The sequence below is a fragment of the Crocuta crocuta genome, unplaced genomic scaffold (genome assembly GCF_008692635.1).
Source record: "Crocuta crocuta isolate KB4526 unplaced genomic scaffold, BGI_CrCroc_1.0 scaffold153, whole genome shotgun sequence".
Taxonomy (NCBI): domain Eukaryota; kingdom Metazoa; phylum Chordata; class Mammalia; order Carnivora; family Hyaenidae; genus Crocuta; species Crocuta crocuta.
The window spans coordinates 1,209,009-1,222,581 of record NW_027529525.1 but is presented as its reverse complement, the minus strand read 5'-3'; the positions used below and the strand labels follow the sequence as shown (position 1 = coordinate 1,222,581).

The 13,573-nt window shown below is 42.7% G+C and overlaps 1 protein-coding gene across 1 annotated transcript in view; it reads right to left on the bottom strand.

Annotated features, from left to right (window-relative positions):
* Window positions 1-2,435: 2,435 nt before the first annotated feature.
* DPP4 (dipeptidyl peptidase 4) overlaps window positions 2,436-13,573 on the bottom strand; it is a 76,643-nt gene continuing 65,505 nt past the window's right edge. The window contains exons 23-25 of the mRNA XM_077761033.1: window positions 5,325-5,397; window positions 4,989-5,062; window positions 2,436-3,550 (exon numbers count right to left, since the gene is read on the bottom strand). Of these exons, the coding sequence (XP_077617159.1) occupies window positions 3,449-3,550; window positions 4,989-5,062; window positions 5,325-5,397 (249 nt within the window). The 3' untranslated portion in view covers window positions 2,436-3,448. The remainder of the gene's footprint in view (window positions 3,551-4,988; window positions 5,063-5,324; window positions 5,398-13,573) is intronic.

Below are 13,573 nucleotides of genomic sequence, written 5' to 3'. Positions count from 1 at the left end.
CCACTTCTCACCAAATATGTGTTTTAAATAATCTGACAAACTTGGGATAAATTGTTCAGATGAAAGATTATGAAGAACAAAAAATTTCATTGGGTTTGTTGAAGTTTAAAGTCTGTAACACCGGAAGAGATGCTCTTCTCAATTTAGCAGTGGGGAAATTACTGTTTTTATTACTTCCAGTTCTCAAGTTTAAATGTTAATATTGTCGCAGAAAGGTGACATGGAGAAAGGTGATAAATTTCTACTAAGCACGACATTGGTCTTATTAATAATACCACGCTCTGAGCATTTCCTATGGGCAGTGATGTTATGCTTTACTACTTACATTTGTCTCTCATTCTCAATCACCTGTGTACCTCAGACATACTGAATACATACTCCAGACCATTGAGGATGTGTGTAAAAGGGGTCTCGGGCACTGCTGAAAGACCTGTCACAAAGTCACCAACAGAATTCTCTTACCTTATGAAAAAGGCCATCCTTGTGTTTTGGTATGTTTTTCATTTAGAACTTACTGCATCTTAAATATTGTGCAGATCTAGTAGTTTTATAAATTGGAATTCTCACTTCAACTTGGATCAAAAGCAGCGACTGCCGAGTAGTAGCACTGGTAGCTTCAGTGACCACCTGTGAATAAGACAGACAATGCCTGGAATGACACACAGCCTGATGTGACCATTGATCTTTATGGTGGTGGCATTGAGTCCATAACGATGCACTGAATTATGTTCTATGCCTTCGGTTTAAGGAAGCATGGAGATATATATCATCCTTTTTAGCAAGATTTCTAAAAATGTGCATAAATAATTTTTATGTGACTTTCTAAAAATCTTGAGCAAAACTTAAACTCTGGATCCATAGAAGAGATGTGACTATCGCTCCTTTCCTTCAGTGTATGTGCTGCTGCTGGGCACTGGTGCGCTCCAACGGGTTGTGTGTGATAGGGGTCATAGTACCCGTGCACCTGCTGAGGCCGCAATGGTCAATGGCAGGCAAGTCTGCATATTTTAGTGCTGCACACTTGGTTCCTGTGTGTCTCCAGCTTAGCCTCAGATTGTTTATGTCTAAGTTATTTGTCAATATCTTTATTTGCCTTCCTTTTCCAATAAGCCAATTAAAAACCCTTATTAGAGAGTAACACTTGCCCTGTGAGGGCCAAATGAAATCTACTTTAACTTCTGTAACTCTCATTATGTTAAAGATACATGGTAGGATTTTTTCATTACTTCTGGGCTCCAGAGAAAACATTTAACGTGTTTAGAAACTAAAGAAACAATGAATCGTATAGTTTTGACATTGTGCAATAGTTGTACAATATCAGATGTGACACAATGGTCTTAATATCCGTGTAGTATCTGATACTATACAATGCCTACTATTGTACAGTGGTCTGATTTCTGTTAAATATCTGATATTGTGTGATATCTGATATTATTAACATCTGATATTGCACAGTATTTGGTTTCAATTAAAATTTCTACTTACTTTGCTTTTGTGACTATTAATTCAGCACAGGATATGGACACATGATCTCTGACTGTTTCTGGATATAGAACTCTGCAGAGATTGGTCTAGTTATTCATGGTGACCGAACTCTATTAGGAAATAGAATTATGACAGGGGCTTTATAGGTTTGAAGGTCAATTGGTTTCTAATGGATGAGGGGGATTTGAGATTTAAGGTGAAGCTATTCAATGGCATGGTCCCAAAGTAAAACAAAAGCTGAATTTCACAACCCTCTGTCCATTCCCTATGTGTGACTCACTGGTCTTATGTTGAACTGATAGATTTTTCCACTTCTTCTACTTTTAGATTTTTATGCTGGAGCTCACTCTGAGATAACTTTTTCCAGCAAATGGTCTGAAGCTAAGTCTGAGTTCATCAAATCAACTTTTTTAAAAAAAATGAGGCCATTTTGGAGGTAATGGAACAAAAAGACATTTCCTCAGTTATCTTCTAGGCTAAATTCAGCATCTGAAATCTATGCTTTCATTAATATAGATGTGTCAGCCACAAATAATTAGCACCTTAAATAATTGAATTTTTTTCTGAACCTGTACTGAGCTGATATTGTTGATGTTATTTGTTTTTTGTTTTTTTTTTTTTAACATGAGCCTCATCGTAGTTTCCTGGAATAAAATTATAAAGAACATAAAAACTAAAAATTATTTGGGTTTTTCAAAAGGTATATATATGTGGGCTAACAGAGATTGTATGTGTTTTACATAAAAACCCTATGAACTGCTTAATTTAACACATTTTTATGTATCTGGCTTTTTTTTTTTTTTTTTTTTTTTTTTTTACAAAAACTGAACTCTCTCCATGTTTACAAGGCAGTCTGGGATAACAAGCAAAATAAACAAGAGCCTTTCTGGATAAGCGTGTCCATATGCCAGTGTGGTTTAGGTCTCATTCAAGACACAAAACACATTACCTCTGAAAAAATGAAGGAACATTTATTCGATGACCAGGAGAAATGCCACAGGGTGTAGTACGGGACAAAGAATACATCACTTTGCGGTTCAGTTTCAGGTTTTAAAAACAAGTCCGAGGAAGTTAAAATACCCTGGTAATTAAGCCGCTCAAAGAAATGACATGAGAAAAACTGATGCGAGGACTCCTTCAAGTTAGAAGGTGTGATGATACAGACATTTCACCTTGTCACCGGGCCAGCTGATGTGCTCACCTCAGTCCCAGGCTGCCCCCTCAGCAGGAGGCGTGTTTTGCGAAGCCCGGTGGCAGAGCCTTCCCCTCACCCTTGCCGTGCTTTCGTGGCACCTGTAGCCATAACCAGCACCTGCGGGCCTTGCTCTGTTGCCAGTTTCCTTCTCATGTCTTTGGAGTCTTTTCAACTGCTGTGGTTTTACTCAGAAGTCAGTGCTTGCATTTATGATTTCCTGAGAGTGGTTAAATAATCTTTCTCAGAAACCTGTGTCCCTCTGGCTGCGAGCAGCTCTCCTCCAAGAGTTGCTGACAGCAGCCTGGTTGGGTCATCGGGTTCGGCTTCCCAGCCACGCTGCCTCGCTTCTTTCCTTAAACCTCCCTCTCTCACCCCGGCTTCAGGGACATCACTGCCTGTATCTTGCCATCCGTCCCTTTAAAGAAGAGAGCATGATTGGGACGAGTTCAGGTAGAAACAGATAAATGCTTCCCAGGGAACCTATGCAGAGCTCCCATAAGAACAACTCATATTTGTTGTTTCAGCAACTGATGTGGAAATGATTTTAAATAATAAGCAAAAACAGAATAATTCAAACTTGAGTAAGCTAATAATCTGGGAAGACAGAAGTCCCTACTTAGGGTTATAGATGTGAAATTTGGGGACAAAGGTAACCTTGAATTTCTTGATTTGTGTGGTTTTTTTTTTCAAGATCATCATCTTAACAGTGCAGTTTTGAGACAGAACGAAAATGGCTTTTAATAAGGTTTGGCCTGCTGCTTTGAGGTGCTAAGGTAAAGAGAAGCATTGTTTTATGAAGTGGCTCATGTGGGTGTATATATGTTGGTGGGCTGTGCTGCTGGCGATTCCATGGTCTTCGTCTGTGTACCACTGCATAGAGAGAAAAAGGTCAGAATTAGGATGTGAATTGTGTTCTTTTTTAAAAAAAAAAATTAAGTAAGCTCTCACAAGTATACATTGGATTAAAACATTATTTTAAGGGTATACACGTGTTCTAATTAAACTATCCAAATCCATTTTCAGATGTGACTTAAAGGGCACAGAACCACAACATGCATGGGAGAGAATGTTTATCCCATTAAGCATACTAGTTTTAATTAAGTGTTATCAAGTGTCAGATTTCTCCTACACTGCAGTGAGAGAAACTATAAGAAATGAGTTTGTTAAAAGCACTCTTTCCTAATATTACCAAGGAACCAGAAAAATCCATTTCAATATTTCATATATGTTTGTATAAATGTATTATTTGCAAACAGTTTGATTTTTCACTGGAATTTTCTATCTGTATGTCTGAACTTTATGAGAAAGTTGACCCGAGGCAAAGATTTATCAATTCATCCTACACTAAATAAGGAGGAAGTCACTACCAAGCAAGCGTAGATTATAGAGACATAAACTGTAAAAAATTGCCTAATTCAAGTATCATGTCTTGTCTTTGAGTAGTAGAAAAATAAACCTCAACCTCTTAAAAGAGTCTGATCCAAAGGATACATACCAGGTTTTTTGGGGGGGAGGGGGTATCAAATAACTGTCCCACTCCTATATGGTGGGCACCCTTTGAACTGATCACAGAGCAAAGGATGTGTGTGTGAGTAGTGAGGGAAAGCAGCTAATAGAGGCAAGAAAGCATTTTACACAAAAATAGTGCAACACACATGTACGTATAAATATACACATATACATACATATGTTATATACACAATCTATTTTTTCTTCTCAACCTGAAAAGGTCTAGTGCAGAAAATGAATTTGACTTAATATCTAGAAACATCCTTCCCTATAGGGAACAACAGCTCTAGCCGTTTCCAACTCTGTAAAACAAGCCTAATTGTTCATTACCTGTGGTGGTTCAACAACAGGTAACATTGCGACTGCAAAGCGGAAGTGTGCTGATTATTAACGTCCTGCTGTTGTTAGAATGGCTAGTAATACGTACTAGACAGAAATGGACTTTCATACTGGAGCTGAGCCATTAGACTGGTTCCACTTTAGAGTTACTCTGCCACACATTTACTAAGCAATTACTTTTGAATCAGAATAGGGAGAGACTGATCAAATGGATAGGAGAGCAGTGTTTTGACACTCCCCAGATACGCAATATTGTGCTTCTCGACCCCCAAGTCTCAATAGCATTGAACATTATTCTGCCTATGGCTTAAGGAGATCACTTCCAGCTTCCCACTGGAAAAATAAAAACCCTTTTAATTCTGTCCCTGTCTCCTGGGGCTGCTTGAGGAGAAGGAGCCCAGAGAGGGGAAACCAGACCCCACCAGCCAGTTCCCCCTGTTCCCACCACGTCTTGCTATACCATTGCTTGGAAATCCACTCCAGCATCCACCAGGGCTTTGGAGATCTGAGCTGACTGCTGAAAGTGAACGTTATCTGCCAAGAGAGAAAGGAAACATAAAGTAACTAATAGCAGCTCCTTTTCTGATAGGAAGGGTGGGAAAGGCACAAGAAGAAAGGGACTATTTGAAGTTCTAGGACTTAGCATCCCATTTAGCCCAAGACAAGTGAGTTGTGGAAAGCAACACTGTTTTATTGAAGTAAATGTAACAGTCTTGCCCCTCATGCTTTTGTTTTGTCAGTAGTGAAATTGCAAACCTGTCTGTGATACTAAAAAGTCTAATTAACTGAAACTCACCATCTGCTGTTCCATGAATAAGGAGGTACTCAACTTGTTTAAAATTTTCAGCTCTGCTCATGACTGTTGAATTCTGGAATTGGGAAAAAGAATGTCATTATTCAAAAAAAGATCTGCCATAAACTGATTTTTCACTTCAGTTTACAAAATAAAATGTTTTCAGCTGGGGCCCCCTTTGATACAAAATATAGCAAACCGATATTTAAGCAAATGCTGTCTCCATGCATGGCAGAATGCACAGCATGGCCTGTGCCTGGGAGACAGGACTGGAAAGGGAGGATGTCACATCTTCCCTGCACACGCAGGCAGAGGGCACCTGCCACCAGGGCTGCACGCAAAACCCCTTGAGTCCCAGATCCCAGATTGGCTGTGTCCTATGCATTAGCACAGGGCAGAGTCTCATATTAGCAATGTATGTTCCATGGGCTTATGCTGTAGTTCAGCCAAAAAGTGTATTGCCATGGCAACCATGTGTCACATGGTGCCATACATGCTACATTTCAAAGAGCCTGTACATAGCATTTGCAACTGAACATACTCTGCAATATGTCACATGAACTTTGGTCCACATTGCTAGGCAATGAACGAGGAGCAAGTATTACCTCTTTGGGAACAGATGTTTCAAACCTAGGCAAATGTAACATATGGGAGGGGAAAGGGGTGAAAAAGATCAAGAGTGGCCTTAGAAACTCAGTGGCTTGTTGTCTGCCTCCTTCCGTACTGGGGAAAATCCTGCTATTGGATCAAGCCATTCCCAGATCAGCCAGAGAAACAGGCAAAAAACTGGGAGGTTAGCTTTTAGAAGACTGGCCTCAGGCAGGCAGGACTTCTGGGACGGGGGTGGGGCCCTGGATTAGAAAGCCTTTGAAAGCACGGAACTGGTCATCTCATCTTGGTTCCAGGACGTTTACAAAGTTGGGTACCTGTGTCACACAGACATCGTCGTCATGCTTTTGGGAGGGAGGAGCAGTAGTCGGGCTGAGGAAGGGCCAGTAGTCTTCCCATAGGTTTAAAAGTCATCCGGCTACCTCTTCAGCATCTTGGTAAATCAAAGTCAACTTTACGATGCCAAGGTTTGTATTCTACAGCTATCTTTGGCTAACACCGGCTTCATATTTTGTGACGGGAACCCTCAGGGTCTGGCACGAAGGGGGTGGGGCTAACATGAGAGGCTTTGTATTCTATCCCGTTTCAACACCAGTGAGCTGTGTGCCTGGAGGCATGCTGCTCGCTGAATCCTGTTTTCTGTAAAATGGGAATATTTGTAAAAACACCACTCAATTGAACCTTGCCAGCATTCAGAGGTCTATAGAAATCCTAATTTCTCCATGGAGGCTTCCAAATTCAGAAGTGAGGAACTTGCACTAGGTTACACCTCTGGGAAGTGTCAGAGCTAGACACAAAGTCTGACGGCGGAACCTTTTACTTCCAATGCCGGGCTCAATCCACTCAAATTCCAAGCTGCTCCTGACGTGGGCTTCCAGCAAAGGAACAGTAAGAACTAGGTTGTTAAGTGACTGTCCGGGAATTTGTAATGCCCAAGGACACCGGGATCCTTTGGCCCTGGGCTCCCATGCCTTAGGCTGAACTGATGGGGAGGGAGCTGGTCTGCACAGCCCCTGTGAGATTTGGAAACTGTATTTTTCCAATGAGGCGACTGAGCTGATGCAAGCCCAGTGCAGCAGCAGACCACTTAGCAATTTCTGCTCGCCAGAGAGGAAAGGGTCAAAAGCAGTCTCCCTAAAGCACAGAGTAGGATCCAAAGCTTGAACAGCTGGAGGCCGGGGCTTGAACACTGCCAGCGAACACCGGAACACAGATCACCGAACACAGATCACCGGTAACAGGAGCCCCAGGCCCTGAAGCTCCCGGCCAGCGGCCCCCTGAGCAATCCTGGCTGCCGGTCCCACTCACAGCCTCGCTGATACCCTGTGGCTTCCTCCGCCTCCGGCCACCCGTGTAAAATCCAGCACTCTGCTCATCCAACACGCTCAACTTCGGCACCTAGACCTGACCCACAGGGACAGCTCTGTCTCTTCCCCTCACCTCCCAAAGCCCCACAGGGCCTTCCTGGCTTGGCAGCTTCAACAGCAAAAGCTGCTCCCACAACCTCCACGAGCCATAAAACTGAGAAATGTCATTGAAACATAGAGTAATAGTTAGGAGACATATAAATACGCAGGACAGTTAGCAAGGAATGTGATAACTACTGGAGTTTGGACCAAAACAGTTTCTGGCTGCCTTTTTTTTTTTTTTCTTAAATGGAGTGAATACAGGCTGAAAGAAGACAATTTTTATAAACAAGTAAAACCCTGAGCCTAAGATAAATGTTGTGATGTACACACTGTAGCTGTGATGAACTAGACATGGTGAGAAATGCAACATACTGAGAAAAAGACGAAAACTGTGATAAAAGTGTCATGATGCAAATTGTTTTACATTAACAATATTACACTACAAAGAAAGAAAGACAAATACTTTAATGCGGCAAGAGAAAAATAAAACAAAAGCTTCCCCTGCAACTGTGAGGTAGGTGTGCCATTTCCATGCATGGTCCCCCTGCTCCCCGGGAGAAGCCTCAAGAGGGGCCTCCCTGGGCGAGCTGGACGGGCAGCCTGGAGGCGCACATCCGCTTTCAGGCCCTCAGGCGGCAGAGAGCTTTGGTCCCCTTCCCTCCCGCCTCCAAAAGATGTGGCCTCATCACCCTTGCCTCTGGCACCACCGGCCATTCGCTACTAGACCAAGAATCCTGGCTTCTCAATCAAGGGAGACCCTTGGCGGTCTTACCGTGTGGGACACTTGATCCTGTGGAAGGCCCCGCCCCAAGCCAGAGAAAGAGATGACGCGTTTACTGACCATGTGGTTAATGATCAGAAATAATATCATGGTGCTATTTTAACCCACTGAAATAGGATAATCCCCATTTGCCTATCGATGGCAACAGAAATAGAAAAGGAAATGGATGACTAAGTTAGAAGCCGAATAGTCTATCACCAGCTACTAAAAAGGAAGCTCAGAGTGATAAATGGGCAAGGATGCAATGGTGGTGCGGTTGGCACTCTCCCGAGGCTAGAAACTTCCGGAGAGCCCCGCTGTCAGCAACAGTCTGGCAAAACGAAGTGGGAAGGATTGGTCCAGTGGCTGTGCCGATTCCACAGCATCGCTGTGAGGAGCTTTTCCTACAAGCCCTAAGAAGAACCATCTGTAGCTGCTTGTTGGATCATGCTGGTTCCTCAGTCACCTTCCAACAAATAAATCTTTGTATTTTTGAAATAGAGAGAGAGCTGATGAGAACGGGGAAGTACTGTAAGAAACAGAAGTTCTAACGATGTTACGCTACCCTTTATGCCATCGAGGAACCAGAAGGACAATCTGCTTCCTGTGGTTGATGGTGGCAGTTGCCACATTTTGGAAGCTAACTTCATGGCAGGCACAGGTGTCTCATTTAATCCTTTCAATAACCCTATGAGGGTAGGCTTGATTACCCCCATTATCCAGATGAGGAAACTGAGGTTCAGAGAAGTTAAGTGATCTCACCAAGCTCACAGTGCTACTAAGTGGTGGAAGTCAAATTGCGTACAGGCCTAACTCCGAAGTTGGCCTCCCCTTAGCATTATGTTCTGATGTCCCTTCACATCCCAGCCAACAACTCGTCACCATTTCCAGATTTTTGTAGAAAAAGCAAACAGCCACTGGTCTAATGGCCAGCGCAGCACTTCAGAGAGCTATTATGGGCATACCGACTTCCTCGATGCATTCCCCAGCTTGCATCCAAAGCCTCATAAAGACCATAAAATAACGCTAATTTGGGAAGTACCATTAATGTCACAGAAAACAGAGGCCGCAGAAAATGTTTCAGAAAAAAATTAATTCAACCCACTCTATCGGATGTTTTACTTGTTTACATCTATCAAACAACTGTATCCATGAGACACCAAGGAAAGAGAACCCATCAACCCGACAGGGGGCTCTACCTCAGGCCTCACCAAGCAACACTGGCTTCTTTAAAGATCACACAGCAGTCAACATTTTATCAGCACTCAACAAACAAGTTAAGGTTTGGCTTAAATCTGAAGGTCTCTCTCCCTTTGGCATATTCTGGGATAATAGAACAAATGTCAAATCAGTACAAGATGGCATATTTACAAAATTGCACCCTGTTTTGCATAACCTAACGATGCAGCAGTTCTTAAGGATTGAACATTTCAAATCTGCTAGCAGAAGACTGCCAAATCTATGACTGTTTCATACACTTGCCAAAAGCCTATCAAATTTTGAGCAAAATGCAAAATAAATCTCCTCTACAAGTTAAATCAGTCCCTTCTGTGTGTTCCAGGCTGCCCTCTTCTCTTGGCAACAAGGCTCAGGACTTGGGCCCCATTTCTCTTGCCCTTGATCTTCTGCTTCTCTCTGTGCCTACTCATAAATCCATTCCCGGCCCCGGTCTATGTCCTGCCTTATAGGCCACCATTTGGCCCGCTCTTCCCACAGCCCTGCCTCCGTGTGATCCATCGGTTCCTCCAACCTGCTTCACAAATCCCCGGGAAGCCAGCTGTACCTGCTACTCATGTGTGTGCTGTCCTGTCTGCCTCATCCCTCTCTGCAACCTACGGAGAGCCTCTATGCCCTCCCTCTTCATTTCCTAAATTTTCCTTTATTGGCTTCACATAAGTGCCCCACCCTTTCCCACTCCTCAGTCTCTATATTTATGTAACATTTTTATGCCTCAGGTTCAGTGTCAGTAAAATGAAGATAATTAGAGCACTTATCTCAGAGGACGTGATGGAGAACTGAACCAAATAATCCATGTTAAGAGCTGAGATTAGTGTCTGGCCATAGAAGCAAGCACTGAATGAATGAGTGAAAACAATGAATGAAGTAAATGTAACTGAACCCTCCCCCCCCCACACACCGGTTGAGAGGAGTTGGGGGGGACGTGGGGGGGGAGTGAAATCCTCACTTCTTGGCCACTTTCCTTCCCTGCCCTACGTGCTCAAAAGGTTCAAATTTCCTGGGGCTCATCACAGTTTGGAAACCTCTGGTCTTTTCTACACATAGGGGGCACTCTGTCATATTTGAGTTCATGGTTTATTACCTACTGTCTTTTAATTCTCTTTGAAAATTTTGTGTGCATGCTTTATCTCACCAACAAGTTAATAAACTTCTGAACAATTAAAATACCAGGTACCTTGAATGGGTGAGTGCAAGCCTACCACATGTTAATTTTTTTTAACAGGTGTGATTAAAAGGCCTATCACTGACCGTATGAAAGACCACTCATCAGTGTCAGTGAGAAACGTACTCCTCAAGGTGTGGCTGCAACAGAGATTTACTTTTAGCTAGTGGGGCTGAGGGTTTTCTCATTATCTATCTGATTCCTTTGCTCAAAATCTGTCACATTTTGGTCTGCTGGGACTGACATTGTTTCAGTGAAAAGATGTTGAAAAGATGTTTCCATAGAGCTACACTGCCTTTAAAAGTGCTTTCCACTTGGCAGTTGTTAGGTGATTATCTACAAAGTGTCTGACAGAGTCACCGTTTGTGTCACTGCATTGGGTCTGAGCTTTAGTCCTAGGGTCTGCTAATCTATATGGTGGCTTTGTAAGAATAGGAAAAGGCATTCTTTCTGGTCCTATGTAGCCCCAGAGGTGCATGTTTTAGTAAACGGAGTGTAGACTAGCTTTTAGCAGTGCACAAGCTGAACAACTCTACATGGCATCCCTGTTTCTCAAATTCCCTTTCTTAAATCATAAGTAGGACCTTTATTTCATAAAAAGTACTTCTCTTTGTGATTTGGGTTTCTCCAAATTCTTCCAAATCTGGGTCATCAATACCTAATAGGGAATCCTTTTTCTCATTTTTTTAAATTAAAAATTATCTTCTCTTATAAAAGCTATAATACTGGCTACTGTATTGATGATTCATTAGCTACAAATGTAAACAAAGATCAAGGACTTGCTTATTCCACACTTTAGTTCTTCCTGTCCTGGATGTATTGAAGAGAGTCCGTGGGTCAGACTAAACAGGAATCATTTTCAAAATATCTCCTTCTGTCCCACAGACATGCACAGGGTACTGAAAGCCTCTAAGGAACTGTCTTCTTTGTCTTTTCCAAAAGGGTGGGTGGAGGGAGGGAGGGAAAGAAGGAGAGAGAGAAATAAAAACAACCTGGGAAGGAAAAGTAAAAGATGGGGTCCAGAGGGGCAGCTGGGGCCTCGGAGGAAAATAGCATCTTTGAATGTGTTCTTGCCAGAGACAAAAGCACAGGCTTATTTAAAAAACAAAGGAGGGCAGCTTTATTCTAAAGCCTGCTGTGCACCAAATATAGGCACTTAGATTCGGCTCGCCACACTCTGAGGAAGCAACTTACCAGAGTGGAAACAATTCAGTGAACGTGTTTGCCTCACTTTCCCTACACACCTTAACTCTCACCCGCCCAAATCATTCCTCTGAGTAACACACTGGGAACCTTTAGCTCCCTGGTACTGGCAGTTTTAATGTGTCCATTGCCAGCACTGAATTTTGTGCCAAGAAAACTCGACTCCTGGCGTGGAAGGATTAAACAGTCCTCGGGTACCATCTGTACAGTGAAGTGAAAGAGTGACTCTGTGCACCCAGTGTGCGTGTGTTGCCATTGGCGGTGGGAAGGGACTTCTATTTACATGACTACCTCATGCAGTGAACACCTAAGGGGAGAGATGAATGTGGCCACCTCAGGGCAAGTAGAGGTGAGGAAGAGCAGGAATGGGGAACGTATGGGAAAAACTGGAAAACAAGGCAAGATGAAATGGTAAATTAAAATTGATCATCCTAGAGGAGGAGGGCTGGCATGAGAGGAAACACCCTGGTGCCTGATGTTCATCGGGGGAAGTTAGGGTAGGTGGCATGGACTTCCCTAGATGTCAGGGTTTGGACTTGACCCTGTGCTTCTAGGTTCAAAGACTTCTCAGAATGGGATATTTAAAATGGATTTTTGACTTAACATCCAGCTGATTCTAGAGTCAGGGTTAGGGTCCTGGACAGTACACCTCTGTTCCAGGAGATTTTAAGTACCTTAGAATATTTGGGAAAACCCTTCAGCAACTCAGCACATATGGCATACCATAAGCATCCTGGTCAGGTTATGGAAAAGAAAATTCCAGATGGAAAAGGAGAGAAGTGATGGAGACGTGCAATTGTTGTGAGAATGCTTCCCTTCAAAAAGTTCTTAAATCAAGGTTTAAGGTTTTCAGGTTCAAGAATACAATCTTGAGTAAAGACCTGAACAGTTAATAAGAGTGTCAAGGAGAAAAGGGAGTACAAAATAACCATGAGTTCAAGACAACCTGAAGAGTAAGAGATATGCAAGAAAATATCGTAAGAATCAAAAGGGGATGCCAGTCCACTGGAAGATCAGTACAGATTTCCTAGTAAATGGAGATATAGGGGAAGCGACATTCCAGGCATAAGGAACAGAACAGGGCAATGCCCAGAAATATTTGGAGAACAATGACCATTACAAGTGTACTAGACCACTGTGAGATGGAGGCTGACCATCTGGTTAAAGACTGAGGGTTGGATTCAGTTGAGTCACACAGAAGATCCATGAAAGTGTTGTATGTGGGAAGGTGGGGATTAATATCACACCTCTTTGTGGTATAGACTGGAGTATAGAAAGACAAGTGAAAGGGACAACAATGGGTTCTTATCAGAAAAGCAGACAGTCCTGTGACAGCAGCAAAGTGGTGACAAGAAAGGAAGGATGTCTATAGCAGCTTATTGGATGTGGAAGAAGAATGGGAAAAATTGAGTTCAAAGTATTAGGGGCGACAAACAGAGGAAATGGGGACAGCCTGACTATGGGACCACTTTGCAGTGGAAGATGATTTATGCATGTCACATTACCGGTTGTCACTTTCCTATCTTGACTAAAAAACAGAGATGAAAACACACACTCGGGCCTAGACACAGCCACAGGCTCCTCCCTGCACGGCCTCCGCCCTGAGCCTTCATAAATAAAGCACAAAGAGGGAAAACTAAACTGTGTATACTTAGGTTGCAAAACTTTTGAGTTTTACTGTGTTTTGATCACACGGATTCAGAATCTATAGTAATGGCGGCACCTTACAACAACATACAAATAGTGCTCAGAGCAATGCATTGATATGAAACCCGTGGACAGAGACTTGTGGCACAGCTGAGAAATTGTGGTAACTTACTCCTGTTTTTGTTTTTCTTGCTTTTTAATTTACTGTCCTGAGAAGAGTTTC